Source organism: Dermacentor andersoni, chromosome 2, assembly GCF_023375885.2.
Source record: "Dermacentor andersoni chromosome 2, qqDerAnde1_hic_scaffold, whole genome shotgun sequence".
Lineage (NCBI taxonomy): Eukaryota > Metazoa > Arthropoda > Arachnida > Ixodida > Ixodidae > Dermacentor > Dermacentor andersoni.
This window is the reverse complement of record NC_092815.1, coordinates 84,698,785-84,726,163: the sequence shown is the minus strand read 5'-3', so window position 1 is coordinate 84,726,163 and position 27,379 is coordinate 84,698,785. Positions and strand designations below refer to the sequence as shown.

Genomic DNA, 27,379 nt, shown 5'->3' with positions numbered 1-27,379 from the left:
AGTGCATGAGAATTTTTGCATTCTATCCCCATTTGAATGTGGTCATTAGGGACGTAGACCAAGCCCACTGCCTCTTGGTCAGGTCAGAAATAGTATAACACACAAAGTACTTCGAAGCTAACTGTTCAGTCAGAAAATAATACTAATAAATAAATAAATAAAATTTGCACACAAAAAGCTACGGTTCTGCTTCCCCACAGTCTAGGAATTGGATGTACCATAGTGCTCATGATGAACTACAATGCGCAACCACTTAGCCACGCTCTTTCACTTTGTAGCTCATACTGAAGATCGCTATAGTATCGTAATATCACGGCCAAATAACACAAGCAGACATACATGTAGTAGGATAAGCCACAGTTAACCAACCTCTCAAGTCCTTGAGATGCAATGCTTGTTAGCTTCTCATGAAGGGCCTTGTCATCTGTAGCAGCTCTCTGTCCCAATCGAGAAAAAGAAAAGAAAAGGAAGAAAGAAGTGCCATCAACCATCATGCACAAATAAACTGCCGAATTGCATCAAGTTACTCAACATTACACTTAATTTGTGAAGACTGATCAGCAGTGAGATAACATTAAATGACATTTTTATAAAAATTCACACTTCCAACATACCAAATGCCACTGCAGCATGACATTATAACTGCAACACATTGTCTATTACTGTCTTAAAAACTAATGTGACAAAATGAATGTAGCTACCCAGAGTGGTAGATATCACAAGTGCTTAGCTCTGTACTTTTCACCCAAAATGATATTGTAACAGGTAACAAAAAAGTTATTGCTTTTCTGGAGGGAAGTAGAGTCAAACTTCAACAATAAACAAGTTATGTTTTCCGCAGTGTAGGTAATAAGTAAACACATTATCTGTCTAAATGGCCAATTCCTGCCTTTTCTAAGCTTTCTAATGCCAGTTTGAAATGTTGTTCATGTAAGCAAAGTGAGATTTAAAAAACACACACAAAACATCTCACATCCTTATTTTCACTGCTGTATACTGATGAGGTGAAGGAAGAGGCTGATATATTGAGCTTTACAGTGAATCTTCCTCTGTAATAATGTGAATGTTAACACTAACTTGCAAGCACTACATTCTTCTGTAAAAGCACATTACATCAATAAAAAACTTATTTATCTGCACTCATCCACCAGTCTATCATCCCTGCTAGTATCCACCTCATTGCAAAGCTTCTACATCAATCTGCTGGGAGTTTTTCAAAAGTTGGGAGTTTTCCACTTGCAACAATGCTGAACAAACTGGAACACCTCATCATTATAACTGCCAATTCTCATGTTTAGACAAGCTTTAGGATACCCAAATCGCAACTATTGTACTTGTGCCATCATCCAATGTGCCTTGCAAGAAGTCACACAGTGAAACCTGGTTTGTCAAACAACTAACTATAAAAGATCACAATTTTGCCATAAGGGTGAAGCAATGAATGCGATAGCAACATGTTAGAATATTACATCAAATGTAAGACTCGTAGCTGTAGTGGCAGTATGAATTAAGTAAATGTAAGGTGACAAAGTAAAAAGGAGTTTTTGTGCTAGAGGTCCTCTGTTTGAATCCTGCTATCGGACAATTTCATTTATGTTTACTAACCAAAGCTAACGTCTTTCCTAGCGACTTTACCACCACTTTTCCGTATCGGGTATGTTTCAAACCTCTCTCCTGGGCAGATCCCAGAGGTAACGCACAGCCATGCCAATAAAATTGCATCATTTTCAGGTTTGAGCTCCGTTATTGTTTCACACTTTAAATATTTAAGCCTGAGAAGATTTAAGATAAAAGGTATGCACTGTCAGTCTTTCATTTTATGACATTTGTTTGTGGGTTGCCATTCTCAAAATTCGGAGGATTAATTTTGTCAAGAATGTAAGGCATGGTATGAGCAATGTTAGTGATAGCGTGGTGTGGCAATATAACCAGCATATACCGCATTTCATACAGCATGGCATAACATATAGCATACGTATACTTAAATATATTCGAAACGTCACAGTGACGTCGACGGCAAAAATTAGCATGGAGTGCCCATATAGGCAATTGCTACCGCAATAAAAAGCTGGCTACAGCAAATACACTATAAATTCATGACAACGCTGTTGAATCTAAATGGAAGTCTAGCTGCACTTTAATAGATGCTAGTTAAGCAAACACTGACTATGGGGATTTTTTAAAATTAACCAATGGTTTCAGAGTCTTTTCAACTTCTCCTTCAGAAGCAACATTAGGAAGCTGCAGCAGATCTTTATTGATTCAGCTTGTGGCTCTGGTTGTTTCTTCATGGCGTGACTCACCTTGCAAAGGCACTGTAAGTAAGTTGGTGACACTTCCAACTATTAGTTTATTGTCCCAGTGGCAGCCTAAATATGCCATGAAACGCTACTGCAAGTTGCTGAAGTCACCCCCAATGAAGGAGTCAAAAGAACCGCAAAATGTTCAATTAAGAATTTAATAAACTTACTTGGCTGGTGTTTAATTTTGGCACATTCAACTGGTTCCTACCATGGTTCGACTCAGTTTGCAACGACACGGAACCCTCTCAAGACTGGAGCCAGCGAAAGTCTGCCTAAACCTAACCCTAAGTTGCTCCAAGATCAATCTGAGCAGCCATGTGAAAGGAATTGAGTCAGACCTCAATCACACTCCCAGCTCAAATGTGAGAGTGCTTCCAAGTGCTTGAGTGTGGCACTCAGAAAGAATCAGGCAAACAAATTTCAAGCACTTGATTTCGACTAGCCAAATGTAAAGTGCACCATTAAAGCTCTCAAAAGCAATCAGTCGAATGTTTACCTTCAAGAGCGTAATTGGGCTAAATGCTTCGATTTTATTTTGATGAGTAGCACAATGGCATGAGGGACAGCTAAAGAAGGTGAGAAATGAACATAGCATATATAGGAGTGTCCTTTTGTCTTGGCGCCCTCTTTTCGTTGAAAAGAAAACAAAGTTTCGCTATCACTATGGCTGCCAGGACTTTTTTTTTTTTCCGTGCCTCGTCTCTGTTGCATGGCTTCTTAAACTAGGTTAGCTAAAGTGCAGTTATGCTACGAGAGAGGGCTTGTCCCTGTACTATACTTGGCCGGAAGGGGACGGGGAAGAGGAGTGTCCTTTGGGGCTGCGATGGCGTCCCCACGTGGAACGAAGTGCCCTCACCGCCTGCAGACAAAGCTCAACTGCCAGTGTGTACAGCTCCAGTGCCTCTTGGTAGTTGTCAGCCTCATCCTCATCCAGCGCTTGTGACAGCAGGAACTTGGCCCTGTCCAGCTGGAGCTGCTGGTCATTGCTTGTGACAGGGAGATGTGTGCTCGATGCTGTGGCCACAACACAAGAATCCCAGCCATTATGAGAACAACAGCTTAAGAAAGGACAAAAGCTTTTGTGGAAATGTCAACAGCACCGTAGTTAGGTCATGAAAACAGAAGTACATGTATGGACTAGAGAAAAAATATTTCTTCACTCTAACATCACGATGTGGTGTGCACATCCACACTTCTCCACAAAACCTCTAATAGGCACACAATATATGAAGCCTCACTACTACAAAAAGCATAAACAGACGTTACTGACACTCCACTATACATATTATATTAACAGAGACCAAAGCTCCTGAACTTGTAAAAACTGTAGAGCCGATCCCTAAAATAAACTTTGTGGGAGTGCCCCGCTAGCTCCACTCTCAAAGTGACCACCCACTAAACACAGTGGCAGCTGGAAGGAGTGGACCACTCTACCCCAAATGGTAAAGAAAAAAAAAAGTGGTGACAACATTTCATGCAGAATCAAGAATGTGTCGGGCCAGGAGGGCTGAGCCTACCAAGGAGGCTTAGACTGGGGCATTAGTTCTCATTGGACTAATAAACATTATTTCTTCCACCGATTCTACATTATAGTGCAGGACATTCGTTACCTGCGAAAATATTTGTCATTAAAATGAAGTTATTACTAAGGGATGGAAACATTCATAGTTTTAAATATGTTTCAAATTGGAGTGTTATGGAAAAAAGATTCCTATGAGGATATCCTACATGGCTTCACGGTGAATACAGTTCCACAACAAATGAGGGTATGAGCATACGAGGCTTATTAAAACGAAGGCATGACTTACTTAGCTTTATGAGTTCCTCAGCACGGTTGAGATATTCATTTGCCTTGTCAGAAATGCAGGCCACCTGTGACCCAGAGAGCATTGCCGACTGCAATGCTTGAGCAGCTTCCTAAAAGGAAAGGAGCGGTCAAAAACACCAACAGGGTTCTGAAATGGAGTGAAACAACAACATAGAAGTGTGCATCTCATTACTGCAAAGTTTTACAACAAAGAACATATAGAAATATGCTAAATGTACAGTGGCATGGCTATGGGAGGTTATAATAGAAATGAATGCAGCTGTTCCAGTCACGAGAGACACATTCAGAAGCCTCTGTAGCTGATATAATGTGTGTGGTGTTGGCAATTACCAAACTGGTCGCAACAGCTTGTGTGTCATCGTATCCGAGTTAATCAAAGGGCAAGATCGTTATATTCCTAGTGATGAAACTATATGAACTCTTTTTTTATCTGGCCCATAGAAATATTTCAATGTGATAGAGAGCCTTTCTACACATTATTAAACATTTACGTTGGAATTATTCTACTAGCAACACTAAGCACCATCTCAAATAACAACCGATTGTTAGCGATTGGTTGGATTTTACAATTTTTGGTAGATTAAGAAGTCTGGAAAAATAAAACTTCGGTTGGAGGTATTGTCGAGAACAGCTTCCAGTGCTCCTAGCACTTCCTGAATAAAATGATGCAAAATTTGTGCTTTAATCGATTTGGTAACATATTTTTAAATGAAAGCAGCAGTGAAGACATAGAAGCTTGTATTGGTTTGTCTAATCTTCCTATCCAAAATATAGGCTGTCTTAACAATGTCTGAAACAATGGTAGATGCTTATGAGTGCGCATTATTTTGATAATTGTGCTTTACTAAATCAAGTGCAAATTAACTTTTGCCACTCAGTGTTTCGACAACATATGTACGAATTATTGCAAGCAATACTTCCTGTTGTGTGGGTTCTTCATCCACAGAAGAGCTTGCAGTCGATTTCAGACCGACCCGCAACTGAAGCTTGACTAGCTGTCTAATCTCTTAGATATTGAACACTGCCTGTACAAACGTCCTTATTCATTACTGTACAATATTGTGCAACACTCCACACTACTGTACGGGAACTCAACAAAGCATGTGGAGGCACCAGCGCCAGTTCAACGTGCACTAGACTAGCTTGCTTGTACAGAAAAACTGATCGAATGCAATATACAAAGATGGGAGGAGGCATGCTCCCTGATCTAACAACCATTGCTTTGCGAGCCTAAAGAATACAGTAAAAAATAAACCAAAGGCCTGCTGCATTGAATAAAACAAATGTTCCCTGCACAATAGAAACTTGCCCGTTTTCACATTCTCGAAGCTACTGCTTTTCTGCATAGCATGGTCCTCACTATGGCTAGCACTGAGGCCAACAAATCTGCATAATTTTACCATAATTTAACTTACATAAGTTGGTTACTAAGAGCCAGGTGCATATTTTTATTTTTTTAACTCTTGGCACGTACACAAAAAAATAACACATTACTACTTTCATTCATCTTCCTTGAGGTGCTTCTTTGAAGTTCACCAGTGATCAGGCTGTAATTTAATGTAACCCGCATAATTCGCGGCTACTACGTCTTGTTAAAAGATAAAAGCACCGAAAATGAGCACATCTATAGCGATTAAGAAAGAGTTAAGCTGTAGTTACATCAGTCTTGTTAGCTTCATTGAGCCGGCAATAGGCGTCTGAATTTTCATAAGAATTATTGTTATACCATTCACTACGTGCCTAAGTGGTTACCTACCTCATTCGCTAAACCACAGTACACAAGGATACAATTTTTTATTAAATTTTTTTTCTAGGCGTCAGTTCTGCGTGAGTTTGAAAAAGCTCGGTACCGAATTCACAAACCATTTTTGTTCGTTAAGTGCTGTTTGCCATTGGCCGGGGCCCAGGCGCCTTCCCGAGTGGCTAGCAGCTAGCTATAGCTGCTCTTGCTAACAATTCTAGCGCAACAACGTTTTCGTGGATATGGGCGCCGGCACACACACTAGCAGAAATGCTAAACCGCATCTCACAAATCACAACTGCATTACGCTGCGTGTGCCTACGACACTCGGCAACTGCTTAGCGAACGAATTTTCTCGCCTACTCGTACACAACCCTGCAGATCAATTTTGTCCCAGCTAGACCACAGTTCACTACAGCAAGAAGCGTGCGCTTGGACGCATGTCAGCTAGGAAAGACTGATAACACACCCTGTAGTAGTAGGCAGCAGGACCGGGGTTTCCTTCCAGGTCGAATTTGACAGCCCGAGATGCAAACTCCACGGCATCACGTTCGAACTGAGCTCTGCTGGTTTCGCCCATGACGACTGACTCATGCCAGTGACTGCCGATGCACGGATGTGCCTAGAAGAAGTGACAATGGCGTCGCCCAAGCTCTGACTTGTCAACGAGCTTTATATAGTCTTGTGATGCAAAAAAAAGTTGTCACACAAGTTACGAACCTCGGCACTTCTTCGGCCACTTCGACTTCACCGACGGACGGCCCGAGTACAGTGCCTGTACCCCGAGCGAGCGAGCAGCTGGCCACTTGGATTTGGTTGGCTTCGACTTGGCTGCATATGTTCTGCAGGCCTCCGCAAAATGCTCGCGGTTGGTTGTTCGTGCCCGTTTTGTGCATAAAAAATTCCATAAGAGGATAAACTTTTTTCCTTCATGAGAACTTCTTTTGGGCCTTCCGCCATCGGCATTTGCAGTCTTAGCTAAGTTCAGTAGATTTTGGTCTTAGCATGTCTTAGAGGAAGGTCGCTTACGTCTGGCAACAAGAACCCTTTATAAACGTTTTCCCTGAGCGCGCGCTTCCTTTCACGTGCGCGGCGTCGTACGTAGCTGTTATAGCAGTTTCTCGGCTCCTTGTTAGCCCGACTCGCTCAAGATGGTGCAAAGGAAGGTAAGTTTTGGGCGTGTATTTAAATCTGCTGCTAGTGAAGTGTTTTAGCCGAGTAACAAAGCTGAATGCTAATTTTTCTCATTTATATTTAGATTAAAGGGAAGAAGGGCAAGAAGAAGATAGCAGCAGCCCCGCTGTCTGTGAAGAAACCTGAACAGAAGAAAGTGACAAACCCGCTTTTTGAAAAGCGTCCTAGAAATTTCAGCATTGGTGAGTCACTTGCTAGAATGCCTGTGGCATATGGCCTATGATGCCTCGTGGAGACCATGAGTTCCTCGGAACGCACTGGTAGAGGCTAGGCCCTAGCCGGCGTTTCAGGTATGGACGAATGTTCTTTGTTATCTTGAAAGCAATGCCTCCTTTGTTAAAGAGAACATTTTCGGCCAGGTAGTACTGTATTGTGTACAGTGCACACAGTCGGCCACGGTATCTTGATTGGCGCAGTGCTGGAGCCAAGTTTTTCTGTATCAGATCTGCGATTTCCGGGCCCAAGCGTGTATGCGCGTGCGGTGAGCCTTCGGAACTCCGCTAGCGCGTGCTTATGGCGGTTCGATCCGGTTGCCCTGAGGGGCCGAGGGTTACGATAAATTTAGGCTTGCACATCACGTTCAGATCCCGTTGTAGACCTTCGATGAATCTTGACACGTGGTTAATTCTTTCTAAGCTAGTGGCGAAGGAATACAAACTCTAAGGAGAGCCTCGTGGCATCGCTGTAATTCCCTCTCTCAACTTTTGCGAGGCCACGTAGGCTTAATAAATCAATTGCAAATTATGCCTATTGGCATACGTTGAAAAAACGCGAGAAGGATGACGAGGCAGTGAACAGTACAAGCGCTACTCCGTATTGTGAACGAACTCGCCCACGACGAGTCTTATGCCTAATGCTGTTTTGCTTACTTGTATTACACGCTAATTGTCACTCAAAATTATTTAAATGTCATAGCTTTGCGCGACATACATCTGCGTGAGAAAATGTTAGATGCGTATACTACTTCCCACGAACGATCCGCGTATAAGGTGTGACGTCTTGTTACCGCCCATTGCGTCCACGGTTTAAAATTCATGGCCTCGTCATCCTTAACGTAAACGCTTAACATGGGCATTGAGGCGTATGGTGCAGTGAAAGCTGTGTATGGGCCGCAACAATACTGAAAGGAGGGTTGTCATGTCCCCATTGTCTGCTTCTAATTGCAGCCGGTTTTTGCAGTGATAGGCAGGCATGCGCCCTAGCCTTTGCTGCACGAATTTTGTCTGACAGTGTAGCAGTGTTTGTGTTCGTGAACCACATTTTGTAGGAGGCGTGAAAATGTGCTTGCTGCATCTTTTGCTATTTGCCTTCCGTAGGCCAGGATATCCAGCCAAAGCGTGATCTGAGCCGTTTTGTGAAATGGCCGAAGTACGTACGCATTCAACGCCAGAGGGCCATCCTGTACCAGCGTATCAAGGTTCCACCTCCCATCAACCAGTTCACCCAATGCTTGGACAGGCAAACAGGTTCGTTTTTACTGCTGTTTCCGGTTGTCAATGGTGCTTTGCAGTGATGGTTCTTGAATTTCTTCACCTGAATTGTTTATTGTAGAAAACATACTTATTCTGAGCTAACTCCACAAATGTGCTTCTCCAGTGGTGTTAGTGAGGGTTTCGTTGTGCCACTGAACTCATCGTAGTTCCTTTTCTTTTCTTTCTTTTTTTTTTCAGCTACCAACTTGTTTAAGCTTCTGGACAAATACAAGCCAGAGTCAAAGGCGGCAAAAAAGCAGCGGCTGCTCCAGCGGGCTGAACAAAAGGCTAAAGGAAAAGAGGATGTTCCCACCAAGCGTCTTCCTGTGGTTCGCCAGGGTACCAACACCGTAACCTCTCTGGTGGAGCAAAAGAAAGCCCAGCTTGTGGTTATTGCCAATGATGTGGATCCAATTGAGCTGGTGCTGTTCCTCCCAGCTCTTTGCCGAAAAATGGGTGTGCCCTACTGCATTGTGAAGAACAAGTCTCGACTGGGGCGTGTCGTGCGGCGCAAGACTTGCACTTGCCTTGCCCTGGCACAGACCAATCCGTGAGTGGCTTTCTAGTATCAATTTGGCCTCTTGCTTTGCTGTGATGAGTTCCTATCACTGCCTGATCACAACTGAGGGTGTATTATTTACGAGCTTTTTAACTCTGACCATTGTTTGTTCGCTTCTGCGCAGTGGGGTAGCTGCACTGTTACTTAACCATGCTCTTGGTGTTTGCAGGGAGGACCGATCCAATCTTTCCAAGCTTGTGGAAGCCATCAAGACCAACTTCAATGAGCGCTACGAGGAGATCCGCAAGCACTGGGGAGGTGGTGTCATGGGCAATAAATCTGCTGCTCGTGTTGCTAAGCTTGAGAGGGCACGAGCTAAAGAGCTGGCCCAGAAGGTGGCCTAACCATCTTGCTGTGTCAAATAAAGTTGGTCTGTCCTCAGTATTTCATGCGGTCAGCTGTCTTCATTTGTAGTGCTATACAGAACTGCTTTGTACTCTCATACATGGAATGCTCTTCGCAGTTTTAGCCAAGTATGTATGGCTGAATTTACAACGGCAAGATATTGCAGGTTTTCGTAGACAAAATATTTCAGTCTGGACGTGAATGGGATTGGATAATAAAATTGATGGGGTCGTAAGGAAAATGTTTGGTTGTGTATGTCCTCTATTGGTGAGGAAATGCAGGTTGTATGGGGACAAATTCGTCGTCGACTAAATGCCGCATGTCTATGGGGGGGGGGGGGGGGATATGGAGAATTATGGAAATATGGATATGGAAATATGAAGTCTAGTGCACAGTTCACGGTAGTCTGCTGGTTACTAAAACGATAGCTTTCTTCATTGCCCTTCTATGAACAGTTTCGCGTGTGAAACTATACTGTCATGAATACGTCCATGGGGAAGTGAGAAAGAAAACTGCTAGCAACGCTTGACTGTAGTCTGTTCCTATCCACGTTCTTGTGGGTAGGAACGACCTCAGCACGTTTCCAGAGTAGTGGAATAGGAGACAATTGAAGAGACTTGAAATATGAAGAGTTTCACTCTGAATATCTTCTTAAAAAAGCTGCGTAATTGATTGTGCTGAGGCAGTCTGTCTTCATCAAATATTTGTTGATTTCAGGGATGCTGATGACTACTGCAATCACATGTGTTCATGAACAACGGATCTTGAGGGGAGATGACGCGCCGGCTGTGCTGAAAGAGAAAATGTTTGTACATGTAAATCGGAACCTTTTATTGAAGAGGTTATCGTTTATACACCTATTTTTTGGTACTGAGGTCCCCAGCCGCCGCTCATGCCAGCAGACCTGCTTTATAGAGAAAGTTCCTCCGTTAAATAGTGTTTGTATGCCGGATCAGCAAAGCTCCCTACAATATTTTCTGTCGCTACTAGTTCTAACGGTAACGTGAGCGGTGCAGGATGCCCAGCAAGCCGTTTTCTGCCGGCGCGCTTCCCTTTAAAAAAATGTTGCGCTTACCGCAGCTCTGTTCTTGCTCAAGTTTAACAGCAAAATCGCATTATATGGTCCGGTTTGTTGTTATATTGACACTTAACGCCCTACTAATGCACCTTAGTGCAATTGATAAAAACGGATCTTGAAGGCCTTACGTTACCGTACTACAGTTCCCGTAGGTGACAAAATTGTGTTTCAAGCATCACTGGCTGCGAAGGAAAGAAAATTCGCAGTTCTTTCTTGACAAACCGCGTAAGTAACAGTGCCAAATGTTATAATGAACAATTATGATCATAAAATATGATTTGTTTTGCTGTAGTATGGGAACAATGTATTGAGAAACTCTATGTATGGGAACGACAGCACGCGCCACCAAATCTTGGAGGCCATAGAGTTTTACTACATGGGTTGCATCTCACCACTCATCGATCGTGCAACTGGTTTATTTTTCACCGTTAACCCTTCAACTTGGGATAGAGTTCCGGTCCTGCGTAAACATTTCCTTTTTCTTTGTTTATTACGTTTGCCTCGCTTGTTTGGTTCTCACGGCGAACGCCTTGTACAATTAATGCAGGCGAGCGCTGTTGCTGTCTAAGCGAACGCATGCCAGCTGTGTCCACGCCAGGTTGCATTCCCGTGTCTCTTGATCGCGGTCGTGCTTCGCGGTTTGGGAAAGTTGTGCGCCCTATCGTCTGTGGTGGTATCGTCGTGACGAAGTGTTGCGTTTGTTGTGGATTGACCCCGTCCCGTCGCTACCACGAAGGAGGTGAATTTGTTTTGCTTTCGCTTCTCGTGTCGTACTTGTCGCGTGTCGCCTCGCCGTTGCCGCAGCTGGCGGGGTGACCGCTTGATTGAAAAGAGGAAGCTCGTGACATTGAGTCTCGTTTAGGAGGCTGGGATCGTGCAACAAGTCCGTAAAGTGCGGGAAGCAGTGTGCGCAACCACTTGCTTCGCTGCGGGCGTCGCCGGAAAAGAATATATTTAATGCTGATGAACTTTCGGTTCACCCTCCTAATCCCTGCTGCGAAGGTCGAATCGGCAATTATCACGATTTACGTTATCGTTGCGTTGTCGCTTGGCGTTAACGCGAGGTTGTGTGCATGTCTATCGTTTTATTCCAAGCCGATGAATCACTTTGCAAGTAGGACGCGCGCTGTGCATGTCGGAATTGGCTGGACACTCATTCTTTCGCTTTGCCTTCAACGCTTGACCATTGCGCGGTCGCCGTAGGCTTCATTCGTTGCTAATTTCAGATCGTTCTATGAGCGAAAAGCAGCAAGATAGAAAGCGGAACGGCCGTGCATACTCGCCTTGGCGTGTAACCGCGTTTCGCACGCCGGAGGCGACGTTAATTGTATTCGTGCCGCTCAGAAAACGCGTGTCAAAAGCGCTCAAAAGAGACGGAAAAGAGTGCATTGCCAAGGTTGCGTGAAAAGGAATTCCGTGACGGCGTCCACAGGCAACTACGCGATCTGCACTGGCAAGCCATGCACGAGTGCCAGTGCAGTGAGTTGACATATTGCGAATATATAAATAGCAGAACAAATTTACTGAACATGACGTTGGCTGTTCTGTAACATTACGTGCTCCAAAAGGCACAATTTTGTAGCGCTTGCTTCTGTCCAACAGGATGCTATTGAACTATATGCCAAATACAAATATAAACGGCTTTGCCCTTGACAGCCTAACTATACCGTGGTTAATAACAGTGTTCGAGAAACATACTGTTTATCGTAGTATCAACAGTGCCATAAGTTGTGTCATAAGGGCTTTAGAGCTAGATTTAGCTGCGACATCATGCAATTTTGCTTGCAGCATGCATGTTATACGTGCAAAAGGGCCGTTAAGCACATTGACCAGATTTCTCATTCCTTTGATCCTTATTTAAACAGACTGCATACAATGTTCTGCTTCGTAGCTATGATGCCCATGCACACCACACTGCATTTTGTTCAGAACTGTGCAGCTGTAGATGCAGCACAGCAATGGATATTGCAGATGTAAGTAGTATTGCTCTGACAAGTTGGCTCTCATGTGACATACCTCAGGCAAGGCAATGTGAACAGGCACATTACTATTTTATTATTTTATTTTCTCTATGATTGACATGCATGTCTTCATGCCATAAGTTTGAGTCATTTCAAGTTGCCACGTAGGACAGGTAACTCAGCCATGCTACACAAACAACTGGCCCATCTTGTCAATCTAGTTTTGTATGAAGTGAAGCTCGCCATTGTTTTACTGTGTGAAGCTTGTGAGAGATGTTCGCAGCATCTTTGCGGCTCCGTTCTTGACAAAGTAAGCACTAATGTGGTTGAGGAGCATTGTAGAGGCATGTAAGCAAGTAGCTTTTTGTTTTGCTGGTGCTGGCCCTGCTGATTTAAAAAAAAAGTTCACGTTCTCCGCATGGTGTGTTTAGGAATTATTGCATGTCTTGCTCAGTTACCTCTCAGGACTGAAACAATTATAAAAGTTCTGAAAGCTGGTTCTTTTGGTCAACATAACTGCTGACACATTTGAATATTAATAGGTGAACAGCTCTTCTCTTGAGCTATGTAGGTAGGCACATTCTGGTACTAACCAGCAAGACCCTAGTGCTCATGGCCATCATTGTGTGCCAGTGCGTTTATCAACAACTGTTTTAGCATGGAGCATAGTTGTAGAGAACAGCTATTTATTATGTCGCACATAATTATGTTCAGCGTAAATCGAGACGTGCTGCAAGTCGTAAACTTGGTAATGTTAACAGCCAGTAGTAGTGCTTCATGACATTATGTTTTTCTGTTAAAGCCATGATAGAGATAGCAGAGGATTACTTTCCGTATGTAGGTTTTGTTTTCAGCCAATCTGGGACACATCTTAAGCCAAGCAGCATGGCAGAGCTTCTTCATTATAATTTTTCTGCTTTATTTAGTTCACAAACTCAACTCGTACGTTCTGGATACATGTATGTAGCAGAACTTGCATATAGGGAAGAACTAATGTTGACATTTAAAAATTACCCTCATATTTGCATACTGGGGATTGATTGTTGAGCTAGTTGGTTCATGATCAGATGAAAGTGTGCTGTGGGCTCCTTGTTTTGTCTGGTGTGTTAGCGTTATTTTCATTTGAACTTATTGCTTCGTCACTGCACACCCGAATGAAATTGCATTTGCTGCCATGGGCTGACAAATGCAAACATTGGGAAAAAGCATCGTATAAGCAGAATGTAAGCCCTTTACAATAACTCCAAGAAATGTAATACACTTAAAAAGTTCTTTTGAGCATGTGGCCACCTGTAGATTGCCTAGTGAATAGGCTTTTGTCACAATCTATTCATCAGCATTTTCACATCTGTATGTAGTCAAAGTTCCACTCATGTGAAGGATAATTTTTCATATATGCTTTCCTCGTGTAGCCATTCACTTTCTGAACAAAAGTTTCGTCTTTCAGTGTATTCTTACAAGTGCAAATGCATAGCCGATATAATATAGTGATTCCTTTCGCTCAGTTCTGTTGCTTTTTTATCATCCACCGCTCATGACCAGCCGATCCTGGAGATAATGTAAGCAGATTGCCATTTGCGATACTGACTAAGCAGGCAAAAAAAAAAATGGGAACTGGAATAGAATTGTTACACTTATCTTGGCCCATGGTCATTTTAATGAGTAGCTGTAGGCCCTTACTAATTTGAATTAACCCTTTAACTGCTAAGTCTGAGCATGTACTCGTTCTGGCTGTTTATACCAATATCTACAAGGATGAGCCATACTCTTCCAGGCCACAGTTTCTTCTGCTTTCCTTGTTGAAGATAAGCTGAGCTCGCCAACTGTGATCACATTGTGCATTTGAATTTCAGTGCTTGAGCATATTCTTTGATGCTTTCGATTCCTTTGGTTATGAGCTTTTTGGATCAACATGTTTGAATTTTACATGTGTGCTAAGGGAAAGTCTCTTATGAGATGTCTTTCATTCGTACTTTTACTCATTATAAGAGATAAACTGCACATGTAATGTAGTTTTCAAATTTGGGTGCAATGCACAATCATTTGCTGAAATAAAAAATATTGTTAACACTTGCAAACTTCTTTTTCTAAAGAATGTGGAAGTTAAAAGGGTTCATATTAAGGGTAACTAAATTTCATGTCTGCTCCTGAAATCAGATGTTATGATAATTTTTGCTAACAGCTTGCACGAACAGGAAAAAAAATCTGTAGCTAAAATTTATGGCTGTTAAGATGATGCACCGTTGTTCACGTAGGTATTCATCATTGCCTCTGCCAAAGTATACCTCTCTTGTGGCTTCTGGGCAAGATGAGCAGATGCGGTATCCACTTGCACTCTCCTGTATGACTCATGCCCTGCGAGTGCTATATATCATTCTGTCATGCATACACCTACAGCAAGCTCAGCACTTGCACTGTAGTCTGCATTCTGTCTTTCCACCTAATTTATTTTTTTCTTTCTTCTCTTTTTTTTAATGTGTGCATTACTGTTTTTGACTTGATGATGTTGATGTGGGACTTGATCAATTGTTACATGTTGGCTTGTATTGAGATTATTTTCATTTCGCATTTTTCACGATACAGAAATGGGAGAAATGCTACATCAACAGCTAGTTGAGGCTTCGAAGTCTTTTTCTGTTCATTGAAGACTGCGAACTAGAGTTTGGGTATGCAGTAAGCAGTATATCTATGGGAAAGTCAAATGTAGAATGTACAGGGTACTTCGTCAATGCCTATCTGCAGTTAATTTAAACGAAAAGGAATTTAAGATTGTCTGATTATTCTTGCAGACAAAACTTTATAGCAGTGGTGGGTGCCAGAAGGTGTGCAACTGCAGCTTTTAATTGACTGAATTTTGCTAATGAACTTGCTAACTGTTTACTTCAATAAACATACTGCAAGTGCACAATATAACCGGCTGGTGCTCAGGGCTTGTCCACTTAGGACAAACCATGACACTCATATCATTTTCAAGACAGCTAAAAAAGTTTGACAAAATGCATTGATGCTTCACTTTGCTTTATTTCACATTGTTTAAGAAAAGCTTTGTGGGAAAATGATAAATGGGAATCAAGTCCATTTTGATGCAGGTCTGAGAACGGATATCTCAAAACTGGCATAAATCCCAGGTTTCCCATTAAAGAAGTACTACTCACACATGTTTTGGAAGTTGTATAAACTCTGCTGCATGCTTCTCGCACTTAAAAGGTTGATGTTGAGCAGGTGTGAAGGTTAGCGAACACTTTACTAAAGTTGGCAGCAAAAAGCTGGACCTGGCATCATCACCATTATCTGGATGTCATGATGTGGAGAAAAAAATGTGTCCCCCCAAAAATAAGCTCCTTATGACTACTTTGCACTTAAAGAATTACAGTTTTGCACTGCTAAGCACGGGGTCGCGGCGGCTGCATTTCGATGGGGGGGTGAAATGCAAAAATGCCCGTGTCCCATGCATTGGGGGCATGTTAAAGATCCCCAGGTGGTCAAAATTATCAATCGTCACTTACAGCGCATACATAGACGAGGGACAAAAAGGACGACGAAGACAAGCGCTGACTTCCAACTGATTTTTATTTTGAGAAACAAGCATATATATAGACGATGAGCAAAACGTGAACAAGGTGAATGCAGGAGCCAACGTTTCGACAAGTGGACTTGTCTTCTTCAAGGCCTTGAAGAAGACAAGTCCACTCCTTGAAGAAGACAAGTCCACTTGTCGAAACATTGGCTCCTGCATTCACCTTGTTCACGTTTTGCTCATCGTCTTGAATTTCCATCTCCCGCATTTTCCCAAGCATATATATACTGAAACACCAATACAAGAGCGCTTCCTACAAAGCCTCAACCCGACATGAGTATGCATTCAAAATTCATGGCCTAAGATGAACGGGAGCGCATGTGCGACCTAAAAAAAAAGCAGTTCTTTGTCTGTTAATGCAATTGATGGCTTACTAACTGAGTCACCATTGGCAATCGCTGCTGCTTCAATGATAAGTCTGGTGCATTCATTAGAATGCCTAGCTAAGATAGTGGTTTCTTCAAAAAGTGGGATACAGCCGCATTGTGCGCAATGAACACCTAGAAACCCTTTCCGCCCTTTGCGTACTTTATTGCTGTGTTCTTGTAACCTAACATTAAGACATCTACCTGTCTGCCCTACATAAGACCGACCGCATTTCAGAAGTATCTTATACACAACACCTTTCGAACAAACTGTATAAGATACCTCTGAAATATGGTCGGTCTTATATAGGGCAGACAGGTAGATGTCTTAACGTTAGGTTACAAGAACACAGCAGTAAAGTACGCAAAGGGCGGAAAGGGTTTCTAGGTGTTCATTGCGCATAATGCAGCTGTATCCCGCTTTTTGAAGAAACCTCTATTTAGCTAGGCATTCTAATGAATGTACCAGACTTATCATTGAAGCAGCAGTGATTGCCGATGGTGACTCAGTTAGTAAGCCATCAATTGCATTACCAGACAAAGAACTGGTTTTTCTGAGGTCGCATATGTGCTGTCGTTCATCTTAGACCATGAATTTTGAATGCATACTCATGTCGGGTTGACGCTTTGTAGGAGGCGCTTTTGTCTTGGTGTCTCAGTATATATATGCCTGTTTCTCAAAATAAAAATCAATTGGAAGTCAGCGCTTGTCTTCGTCGTCCTTTTTGTCCCTCGTCTATGTATGCACTGTAAGTGACAATTGATACCATGGAATACCAACTAGCCCGTACCCAAACCTTGCTTTGGTCAAAATTAGTCCAGAGTCCTCCACTAAAGCATGCCTCATAATCAAATAGTGGTTTTGGCATGTAAAACCCCAGAATTAATGTTTTAAATGTAAGAATTATGGTAGTTAAAGAAGGCGCTGCAGAGCAACTCCAAGTTGCCCAAGTATGGTATAAAATCTTTTTTTAATTTTTAATTTAGAGTTGATGCACGCCTATTTGTCAAAAGAATGTTTGTGATTAATGGAGAAGCTGAAGAACAAGTTTCCCTCTTTTCGCACCTAAACTACAGCGTTGGTACACAGGTACAACTTCATACATTCAGAGTATATTTTTTGCGTTCTTTGGCCACTTTTGTTCAGAAAGAGTTAACAAAACTTACTAAGCTTAGCACTGGTTCCCTTATGTAGTATAACCCTTATTTATCTGTTAACTATTACTAGACCAAGCTAACTGCATCCAGCTTCCATGACATCATGAGAAGCTAGCATGGGAACTTCAGTTCACTTGTTTTGCATCTATTCTGGCTTAACATGGTAAGAGTGACATTTCTGGTGTTTCAGAAATGCAATGTAATAATCAAGCTTAAGAGGAAGCTTCAGCTCGGGTGCTCTATCTAAATACATATAAAAATAGAATTCATTTTTCTCGGCAACCACTGTACGAAATTTGACAAGGTTGGTTGCATTTAAAAGAAAAACTTAAAATCTAGTCACTATTGATTTATGTTGTCAGTTTTTTTATTAAAAATTGCCAAAAATCAAAAGTTTTCAAGAAACGACACTATCAAGTTTGCAACTCTGTAACTCAGCAACGAAAAATGGTAATACAGTTCTGTGAATTGCATCTAATAGTACATCTAAAGCGGACAAAATTGATATGTTACACATGAATCTCAAAAAATGCATTAATATGGAAATTTCGCAGAACCCTTTCGCAGAACCCTTGTAAACAACGTAACAAGTTCACGTAAGATATAAAATGACGTATGGAATGTGTCCGTTTTTATTGATCTAATGGATGCCGTTTACAGAACTGCGATATCTGTTCTTGATGCAGAGCTATGAATCTCTAAACTTCGTGCTTCTATTTTTTCCATACTTTCGAATTTTTGAAGATCTTTTTAACAAAATTCAGGACCCAAATTCCAGTTCCAACAGTCACTAGAATTTAACTTTCTCTCTCAACTGCTACAAATTTCATTAAACTCGGCCCAGGGGTTATCTCAGAAAATTGTTATTGTGTTTTGCATGTATTTGAATAGGCCGCGTCAGTGTTGGGCCCCAGCTAAAGCTTCCTCTTAACTTAATGTTACTTTTAGCTTCTTTCATAATTATGGCGTAGCAAAATGGTAATGTAGTTGAGCTTTATTAAAAAGGCACTAAAGAGCAGCACTAAATCAGTCTTTATTATTCTTAATGAACAGTGTTTTTATCCATATGTGAAAAGCAGTTAATTGGCGAAGAAAATTGGGGCCAAATGCACCCCATTTTTAAAATTTCATGCCGAGTCTTGAGCTCCTGTACATGAGACCGACATAACGAGTTTCAGAGTATTTTCCCATATTCGGGATGTTTTAGCTCGAAGAACGGTTTCGAAATTTGCTAGATTATGTGTTCAGTTTTTTTATAATGCAACGTAGCCAGCCTTTACCAATAAAATGGCGACCAAGCCTGAGTAGGTGCTGTTGAAACCCATGACGTCACAACAATCTGGTGTAGAAATATCAGAGCAGGTCACCAGTTGTCTTTTGTTTTTAGTCTTTTCTGGCTTACCAAGCTACCTTTCACAGTACTAAGTTTATTAACGTTAATAAGTTTTGCTAGCACAGGAGGGCAATGTTCCAATACAGTTTAGGCTAATGTTTTGCTTTAGTGCCCCTTTAAAGCACCCAAATGTTTGCAGGACTGTTACTCTGCATACTATGAGTGAGGATGGACTGCATCTCTCCATTCCTGTTTCCAACACCACTGTCACCAACACGACAGTTGAGTTGGAGCACTCATATGGTGCTCGGGTAAACATTTACAGGGTGGCATGGGCAAAGCCAGCCATAGATGATGCAAGCTGAAGCATGTGTGAGCAGACCCGAGTGCTGCCAGAGTTTGCGCGCTGCCAGGCGAGCGGACGGCGGGCTGACCCGCTGGACAAGAGCAGCAGCCTGTGGTGGCGGCTGACCGGCCCCAGCCGTCACGCAGCTGCACGTCAAGCCAGCACAGCAGAGGGAGTCTACGCATCTATCAAACCACTGGCCAAAAGCCTGCCTCATGTAAGCCTTGGATGGATCACTTTATCTACCCAGTGGTCAGTCCTAGTTCTTCCCCTTTTTGTAGGAAAGAGAGCTTTGGTAAAGGTAGAAGGAGTGCTTTAAGAATGAGAACACATTTTTGTCAAAAAACTTATGAAGGGGAGAAGGATGTTGGCAGAAAGGGATTAAGTTGGTTTATTCACCAAACTCTTTAGTTATGAGGCTAAATAACGTAGAGAAAATCTGCCCAGTTATGGTTATTTTGTATGATGCACGAAGACTGAGGAGTTAGAGAGGAGTCGCCTGACTGTGCCAAGTAAAGTTATGACTTAAGTACTGTAAAAGCCGAGGGCCTAGTCACTTCCTTAATCTAGCAAGCTGTATGAGAGATTTCATTTTTTATTTTATTTCTTTCTTCTGATTTTGTACATTCTTGGTCAACTTCTCAGTAGTACCAAAATTTTCAGCTATGCTACATAATTTGTGTCTGTTGGTAGGTGTGCATGTATGTCCTGCCTCACTGCATGCCTCTGTATTTTCTCATTTGCTTCAAGATGCCCCGCAATGCAGGTTGACAAGCCGGTGCCTTCGGAGCTGTCTGGTAAGCCCTTGGGCATCCAGTCTAATATGCGGCAGCGACAGCGGGCGTCAAACTCGTCCTTGAACCATGCAGAAGACCAGTGGCAGTCGCGTAGCCTGAATGCTTCACCTAGTGATACTTTGGACTCGCCTGCAGATGCAGCAACTCCTATCTCACGCTCGTGTGAGTCTTTGGATGAGCCTGAGATTGACTACTCGGACAATGAGGAGTCCTCCAGCACTGAAGCAGCCAAAGAAACTGCCTTCAATGAGCCTTCATCCCATCGCTTTGTGAGTTATTCCTACCGGTGCTCCTTCTAGCTAATTAGAAAGAGATGACATAGGTCGTTAAGCAGAAGAAATCCTTGGGACCTGCAAAGAGCAAGGCTGGCAGTGGCACCTTGTGCTATCTAGTAGTGCATTGTCACCTCATGAAGAATGAGTGCTCTCCACTCATCCCCATGCAGCATTAAAAGCAAGCTAGACATATACATACACCTCTGGCCAACCATTTTACCCTTTTCACTATTAAGGCCTCTTTCTCTCACTATTGCTTTTGTTGTTCATCATGGTTTGTGACAATGCTTATCTAGGTGTACTAATATCCTGCTTGCTCAAAAATTGGTGGTCAGCGCTGTGGGCTGTCTCATGTCTGGTGAGTATGTGTGCATAAACACATCCTGTAAATGCATTGTCACAGTTGAACATTTAAAACTAGCTTAATTAGCATATTCTTCCACATTATTAGTCGTTATTAGTCCTCTGTAATGTTTGTCAGACTAACTTGCTGACCCCCCCCCCCCCCCTGCCCCAGGACTCTTCAGAGTGTTCAAGGAAGTGTAGTTTGTCCTAATAGTGTTGTTGGAAAGTTTCTCAGCTTAAATCGTGTCAAGTGATGATAATTTCACTGTCAGTAAAATGGTGCACATTTAATAAAGTGGTACATGTTAATCTGTCTGGCATACGCTGATCCAAATTTCACTTACATCAACCGCTGTAACAAGATGAGCTTGTTGGTAGTTCATAATGGTCTAGAGGAATGGTATGTGCAGGGACAGGGACAAACAAAGACATGAAAGACACAGCTGGCACTGTGTTTTATTTGTGATGTGTGTTTCCTTCCTTTCCTTATGCAGAGGCGTGACAGGGGGTCACCAATCTACGCAAACTTTCCACCGCTACCGTGTCCTCCGAGCCCGCCACACCCATCACCCGAGGAGCAACCATTGCGTTTTTTGAGTGACCACTGGGCTGAATTTGATGCTCGTGGTGTTGGCCGAAAGTTCTACTACAACTTTCATACGGGACAGCGCTCGTGGAAGCCTCCCAGGCGCCGAGGGGAGCTGCCTGCTGCTCATGTTAGTTGAAGTGCCCAATGTAACTTGCTTTCTGTACAGAGTCATCAAGTGCACTTCAGCTCATTTTAATGTTGCAGAAAGCAAGTCTGTAATAAAACAATTATAATAGCTGTCTTTAGTTTGTAGAAGCCAGGTTACTAGGTCTCAAAAACAGAAAATAGGAAAACATCGATGTTCTAAAGATTTGTAGCTGCATTCATGTCTTGCCATTGCTAAACGTACTGTAACATGGCACACTTCTCTTCTCCAGGAACGAGATCATGCCAACCTAGCTCCGCGGTTGGACTCGCCTCAGGTTTCCCAACGCAAGGGCCCACCGCCCCTTCCACCAGCCAAAAAGAAGCCACCCAGCCAAAGCAATCCACTCTCGTCAAGCCAAGACAGTTTGCTGTCATCCAGTCGAGACAGCTTGTTGTCCTCTAGTCGGGAGGAGCTCCTGTCCAGCAGCCGAGATAGCCTTTCACAGTCCTGTGCAACTGGCCGTAGCCGTCCTGGTCTAAGCCACCCTGGTTCTTCTTCCCTTCCCCGAGAGCACACTAATGAGGAACCCGTCCAGCACAATGGCAACAGCAAGTTCTACTTTGCTCGTGGCAGTCGTCTGGCAACGGCTTACCAGTCTGCTACAGACAGGGTAGGTACAGTTATAAGGCTGCAATTGTAGAGCTTCATGCTAAGAATACTAAAGGGAAATTTGGCATTAGTGTATGCATGCGCCATCAGTATGGTTGTTGTGCCATCATAGAAAGGACGTGCAGTACATGTGTTTGCCTAAACATTGATCCTTTGTCTTCAAACAACCTTGTGAATTGTATTCGTCATCTTAAAGCTAGTTCTTTCTAGAAAATTTGTTGTGTGGCAAAATTCACTTGTCTGTGCTTTAAGCCATTCAGTAGTTTTTGCTATGTCACAAAGAAAATCATTGACCAGGATATATAAAAACTAATTTTGCTGGCATGTGTTGCAATGTATATAGTGTATCTTCTGGAAACTATGTAATAAATTAATTGCAAATGTAACGCAATTAATTGTTTTTGAGAAATGTTGCTAGGCTAGGATAATAATAATAAAAACAAGCTGGAGCATGCTTTCTCAACGAACCTTTGCCAAATGATCAAAAAATGCATTTGCTATCTATAATTGCCATAGTGGCTGTGTGATCATCACTCAATTTTTCTCTTTCTAATTACTTTGAAGCTCTATTACTGGGGGATAAGCGTTTATAAAATGCTCGTGCACTTGGCTTTTGCATAGAGTGCCACTGCATAATTCAAACTTCTTGCTTATACAGTAGCACTATGACCTCATTAGTTCATTGCTGCAAATTCAGAATGGCTTAAGCCTCATGCGATGGTTCACAGTGTAAGCCAAAATGATTTGTTGTGCATGAAAATGAGGCAGTGATTTTCTTCCTCCTTTTCTGGTGTTGCCTTTATTGACGCCATCAAGGCCATTTTTGGTGCTACTGTGTGTGATACTAATGCATAAACATAAAAATTGGCTTGTTGAGAGCAACACAAAACCGTGATTGGCACAAGAGTGCCGTAAGCTGCTTGGTATTAGTATTTAACAGCAGTCCTTGTGGAAGTCTATACTGGGAGAGTGAAGTCTTGTGAGCACAGAGTGATAGGTCGTCCTGGTGGGAGTGATGTTGTTTCGGTGAGAGCACTGTGCATAATACTGAGAAGGGAATGGTTGTCATTTTCTGGTAAATGGGTATTACCTCCTTTTAAGAGCAGGCCATTGTTGAATATAGTGTACGTTGCATGTAATGATGGGGGGTCAAGAGATATATTTTCTTTAAGTTTGGAGTTATTGCTTCGTCGGCTTATAGGCACAGTTTGTCAGCTGACTGTAGCACTGGCTCAATATCAGTAAGCAGAGGCAGAAGCAGAAGCAGAGGCAGAAACTTGACATATGCCTTTATCGTTGAATAATGGCCGTAGTATTACAAAGAATCTTGCTAAGCCCCACTTGTTTTCTTCTTTTATTTTAGTTCAAGCTTCGATAATGCAGGCAACATTAATTTGTCTATTTTACAACTGTGCACTTGAAGTGAGGGAAGAACATGACTTATGAAGACTCACCTTGGGGAGCAAACTTGGATCACTGCCATGGCAGCAATTCAGTGTATTGTAGCACATCGCAAGAAAAGAAAAAGGAGGTGAAATCGAAGTGCACCTCGCTCCAACTGGGGTGGGTTTGTTGTCGGCACCTCCTGTAGACTTCCTGGCAACTTCCTTCTTTCTCTCCCTGGAGAGGAAACACTGCCACTCTCACTTCCTGTGTCGTGTCGGCTAGGTTTCCCGTGAGGCAGGGGGTCTCGTGAGATGTCGAGTGGTCGTTCCTTTTTGGCAGCCAAGATAGGCCCTCTGTCATAATGGACCTCTTCTTTAAAAACAAGCTGAACAGGGCTTTCTCTTATGAACTGGAGAGCCTCCCGTCTTCATTGTGCCAAGCTACGAGGGCCTTGGAGTCGCCATATAGCAGTACAGGCTCAGAGACTGACTGCTTCTTCCCACCTTCTGATGTGACCTCATTGTCATCATTAACATCTTCTGAGGAAGAGGTACTGGTGAACTTACTTTTTGTCCCGATGTTGTTGCCCTAATACGCTCTGCACCCAAACGTATTTTAATTGGGAAACACCCGGTTTCCTGCCCCATGTTGGTTTGTTTACTTGCACCATCATATTCAGCAAGTTCCTGTTCTTGTGCATTTGTGTCTGCGCATCACTTTGTGTCACCATCATATTCTGTTTTAAAGATATAAAGGTGCAAGTGATAAATTTTCCATCTCAAGAGAGTGTACATCCCTAAATGTGCATTTATGTCCCCCATTCTATGCTTTCTATGCTTGCATTGCATGTCTTATTGACAGCATTGACTTTGGAGACTCACGTAATTGTTTTTCCAACACAGTTGCGCAGCATTATTTTATAGTGTTCATTAGAAGTCATGACCTATATGTGCATAAGACTGGCTATTGTGCTGCTGTGATTTCCAGCCATATCTTAAACACTGATTTTGGTGCTTATGCCATAGTATGATACCCTACCTTTTTATCGAACTTCTAAATTCAGTTAGGTGTAGCAGGGAATCATATGGCTGCCAGGTACTGCCATGTTTGAGCATAGCCAATGTAAGTTATTTCTTGACTTGCATTGATAAGCAGGCCTTATAAAGATTGAGTAATTCTATTTGTTGCAAGTCTTTAGTAAAAATGTCAGTGTAGTACCCTTGTTCAGCTTAGTGCTTTCAGTCAATTCTCTGTAGCATTTAGCAGCACACATTGAGAACAAGTCTTGATGGACAAATCAATGGCCTGTGGTAATCTGCATTTTTGCCTCCAAGGTGCGAGAATTCAGTGGCAGAGAGAGTAATCAGATCAACTTCCAGTCATTCATGCAGTTGCCAAACATCCTGTCGTGCCAGTTAAACAAGGAGCCAACTCTTTCTCCCCCCGAGTCATGTGTTACTATGACTGTGTGTCCTTGTACAATAGGCTTTTGTCCTTTATACACTTTATAATATAACTTGGTGCTTTCTTCTTTCCATTAAACTCTTCCAACTTCTGTTCTTGTAGTGGTACAGTTCAGCAGAGGACCCAAGCCAGGTGACTGGTGACAGGCCCCGTCTGCTTCCAACCGGTTCCATTGAGGAGGAAACTGACTCCTGCTCCGAGAGTCAGCCACCATGGGAGCGCAGAGCACTGCCAGCAACAGCCGAGGGCAGCAGCAGCACGCGCAGCGCCCATTACACAGGGGCTGCGCCAACATTGACGCCGAAGCTGAACCGGTTGAAGCCCACACCACCACCGGTGCTTCCCTTATCCTCATCCCTCTCCGAGGCAAAGCATGCCAGGGCCATGAGGACGCGTTCCATGATCCTGCCTGAGGACTACCCACCGCACGGTCCATCCGTGGCAGAAGCCATAGAGACCTTTGACACACTAGAGGCAAGCGTGCTGCTTTACTTACATTGGTTGGTGCATTTATGTACAGTCGGCAACAAAAGTTTCAGAGGCATGAGGTGTATGGAAAAGCTGCATTCCTGCAAATTAGTGTGCTGATAGGAAGTGCTGTACCTTTACAGACCAAAAATTCACATTTGCCATGGAACCTGTGTCTCGTAAATTTTTGTGGCCAACTGTAACTTTACTTAGGCTGTGCTTGCTTGCAGGGAACACCAAAGACAAACATTATGACACTAAACCAGTCAGTCACTCTTTTTAAAACTCTCTTCGGGAAGCGCATCGTAAGTAAAGGCTTTACTTCTGCGTTCAAGTTTCTTTTCCCATTTCACAATTACGGCACCGTAACTAATCTGCAGAGAAAGCACTCAGCCTATCTGCATCTGTTGGCATTCACCCGTTTTGTCACTGGTGAACACGTAAACCGCAGCACTAAAATTTTTCAGGCTATATATGCATGAACAGTTCAAGGGACATGAACTGAACATTCTTACACTTCTAAAAGTATGTTGTGCCAGATGAAAACCCAATCTTAAGGGGCCACCTGACCGATTTAGTTATTCCAAAGGACTAACAGCATTATTCAACTGTTTCTTTGCAAAGATGATGACATTTTGGACCTATATTCTGGAACTTGTTCACAGATACAGTTTCCCATATTGATAGTGCAAACAAAGAAACATACAAGAAAAAGATGACGTGACTGTCAAGTGACGGGATGACATCAGTTGCCCGTCCCATCTGGCCTTGTCTGTTTTTTTGTTTGTGGTATCCAGTTTAGAAGCTCTGAACCAACCAACCATGCCATGATTTGCTGCTCATCTAAGCTTCCCAGTGACAAATCATCACTCGAACTGTGGTCTTAAAGCTTTTGGCAAACACTGTATAAGCCTCCCTTGCGCACTTGGACATACCAGCAACTACAACAGTAGTTGGAAATCCCACGTCTTTATTACAACTATAATAGTACACCAGAATTTCCAGTAAAATTCAACAGCAAAAGACAGAGATGTGACAATCGTACAGTCAAACGCGGCTATACCGAACTCGCAAAAGAACGCCTATCAGTTCGATATAGAGCATAATTCGATATAAGCCTGCTAAATAATTGGATGTCATAAAAGCACATACCATATATAAAATCACTTTATTGATGAAACTAGCTTAGTTTTGCATGAAATAGTCCTGCATTTTCTTCTGCTTGGGCAATTTCGCTGCCTGCGACGCACGCACTTCTCCACATTGTCTAAGGAGTCGTAGCAGCCGAGGCCGCAACCTTCCGCATTCGCGCAGAAGCACCAGACTAGTGCGGGCGCACCAATCACTTCGGAGGATGTGGGCCAAGGATTGTCGTTGCTTTCCTCATTGTGCCCACTTTCATTTGTGCTCAGTACGATGTCGGCAATGTAGCCTCCGTTTTCAGGCTCTCCCATGGTCGCAACACCATCATTTGCACTCACAAACTCGTCCACCGTTGATTCGTCAACAGCTTCCGGAAATTCCGACAGCTCAATCCAAACTTCGGCAACACCGGCAACGGCTTCGTCGCATTCTTCAGAATTGACAGTCATCACCGAGCACGCGGAAGCCGGCATGGCTGAAGCAATTTCGGATGAACCACTCGTACACGGCCGCGCGTACGCGTCGGGCGCCACGGGCACCGGGTCGCAAGTTTGGCCGCTTTAACCCTAATCTCCCCCTTGTTCTTTAAGATCGTGCTGAGAGTACTCCTCGGAACCTTGCACGCTGCAGGGACATCCAACTTCTCACCGCGTTCGACCCGATTTATGATTTCGAGCTTCATGACGAAAGGCAAATTCTGCCGCTTCATCACGGCAACACTGCGGGAGAAGGCCAACAAGGCACACACATAATGAACCAAAAAAGCAGCGAGACAACTCACACCTTCGCCATCTTACACGACAAGGGCACAAGAGCCCCTGATTGGCTGTCTGAGCAAGCGCTGCGGGCGGGCGGGCGAGGATCATTTTTTGCAGGGGGATGTCGACGGCTCATC

At 43.1% G+C, this 27,379-nt stretch overlaps 3 protein-coding genes and 1 non-coding gene across 7 annotated transcripts in view; 3 read left to right on the top strand and 1 right to left on the bottom strand.

Moving 5' to 3' along the window:
* Positions 1-6,676, bottom strand: part of LOC126541722 (calpain-7-like) — a 43,682-nt gene extending 37,006 nt beyond the window's left edge. The window contains exons 1-5 of one of the 3 annotated variants that reach the window (XM_050188628.3): positions 6,593-6,676; positions 6,342-6,494; positions 4,112-4,220; positions 3,082-3,317; positions 370-437 (exon numbers count right to left, since the gene is read on the bottom strand). In XM_050188628.3, coding sequence (XP_050044585.1) covers positions 370-437; positions 3,082-3,317; positions 4,112-4,220; positions 6,342-6,452 — 524 coding nt within the window. In that variant the 5' untranslated portion in view covers positions 6,453-6,494; positions 6,593-6,676. Of the gene's footprint in view, positions 1-369; positions 438-3,081; positions 3,318-4,111; positions 4,221-6,341 lie in introns of all 3 variants that reach the window. The other 2 variants (XM_055076878.2, XM_050188627.3) reach the window with 2 other exon arrangements.
* A 252-nt stretch (positions 6,677-6,928) lies between these two features.
* Positions 6,929-9,481, top strand: RpL7A (ribosomal protein L7A). The gene is made up of 5 exons (XM_050188636.3): positions 6,929-7,038; positions 7,131-7,248; positions 8,383-8,532; positions 8,737-9,088; positions 9,267-9,481. Exons 1-5 carry the CDS (start codon positions 7,024-7,026, stop codon positions 9,439-9,441), a joined length of 810 nt encoding a protein of 269 aa, XP_050044593.1. The 5' UTR covers positions 6,929-7,023; the 3' UTR covers positions 9,442-9,481.
* LOC126542121 (small nucleolar RNA SNORD36) lies at positions 8,571-8,640 on the top strand. The gene has a single exon (XR_007601764.1). It is a non-coding gene; the product is annotated as a small nucleolar RNA SNORD36 (small nucleolar RNA).
* A 1,493-nt stretch (positions 9,482-10,974) lies between the features above and the next one.
* LOC126541721 (rho GTPase-activating protein 15-like) overlaps positions 10,975-27,379 on the top strand; it is a 37,725-nt gene continuing 21,320 nt past the window's right edge. Inside the window, exons 1-6 of one of the 2 annotated variants that reach the window (XM_050188623.3) lie at positions 10,975-11,259; positions 19,240-19,477; positions 20,027-20,326; positions 21,172-21,393; positions 21,644-22,024; positions 24,976-25,347. In XM_050188623.3, the coding sequence (XP_050044580.2) occupies positions 19,283-19,477; positions 20,027-20,326; positions 21,172-21,393; positions 21,644-22,024; positions 24,976-25,347 (1,470 nt within the window). In that variant the 5' untranslated portion in view covers positions 10,975-11,259; positions 19,240-19,282. Of the gene's footprint in view, positions 11,260-19,239; positions 19,478-20,010; positions 20,327-21,171; positions 21,394-21,643; positions 22,025-24,975; positions 25,348-27,379 lie in introns of those variants that run through there. The other variant, XM_050188625.3, reaches the window with a different exon arrangement.

What these genes read in the sequence shown, in the direction of transcription:
- RpL7A (XM_050188636.3), top strand. An exon ending in TCCTAGAAATTTCAGCATTG is followed by an intron (nt 7,249 to 8,382) that starts GTGAGTCACTTG and finishes TGCCTTCCGTAG; the next exon opens with GCCAGGATATCCAGCCAAAG. An exon ending in GCCCTGGCACAGACCAATCC is followed by an intron (nt 9,089 to 9,266) that starts GTGAGTGGCTTT and finishes TGGTGTTTGCAG; the next exon opens with GGAGGACCGATCCAATCTTT.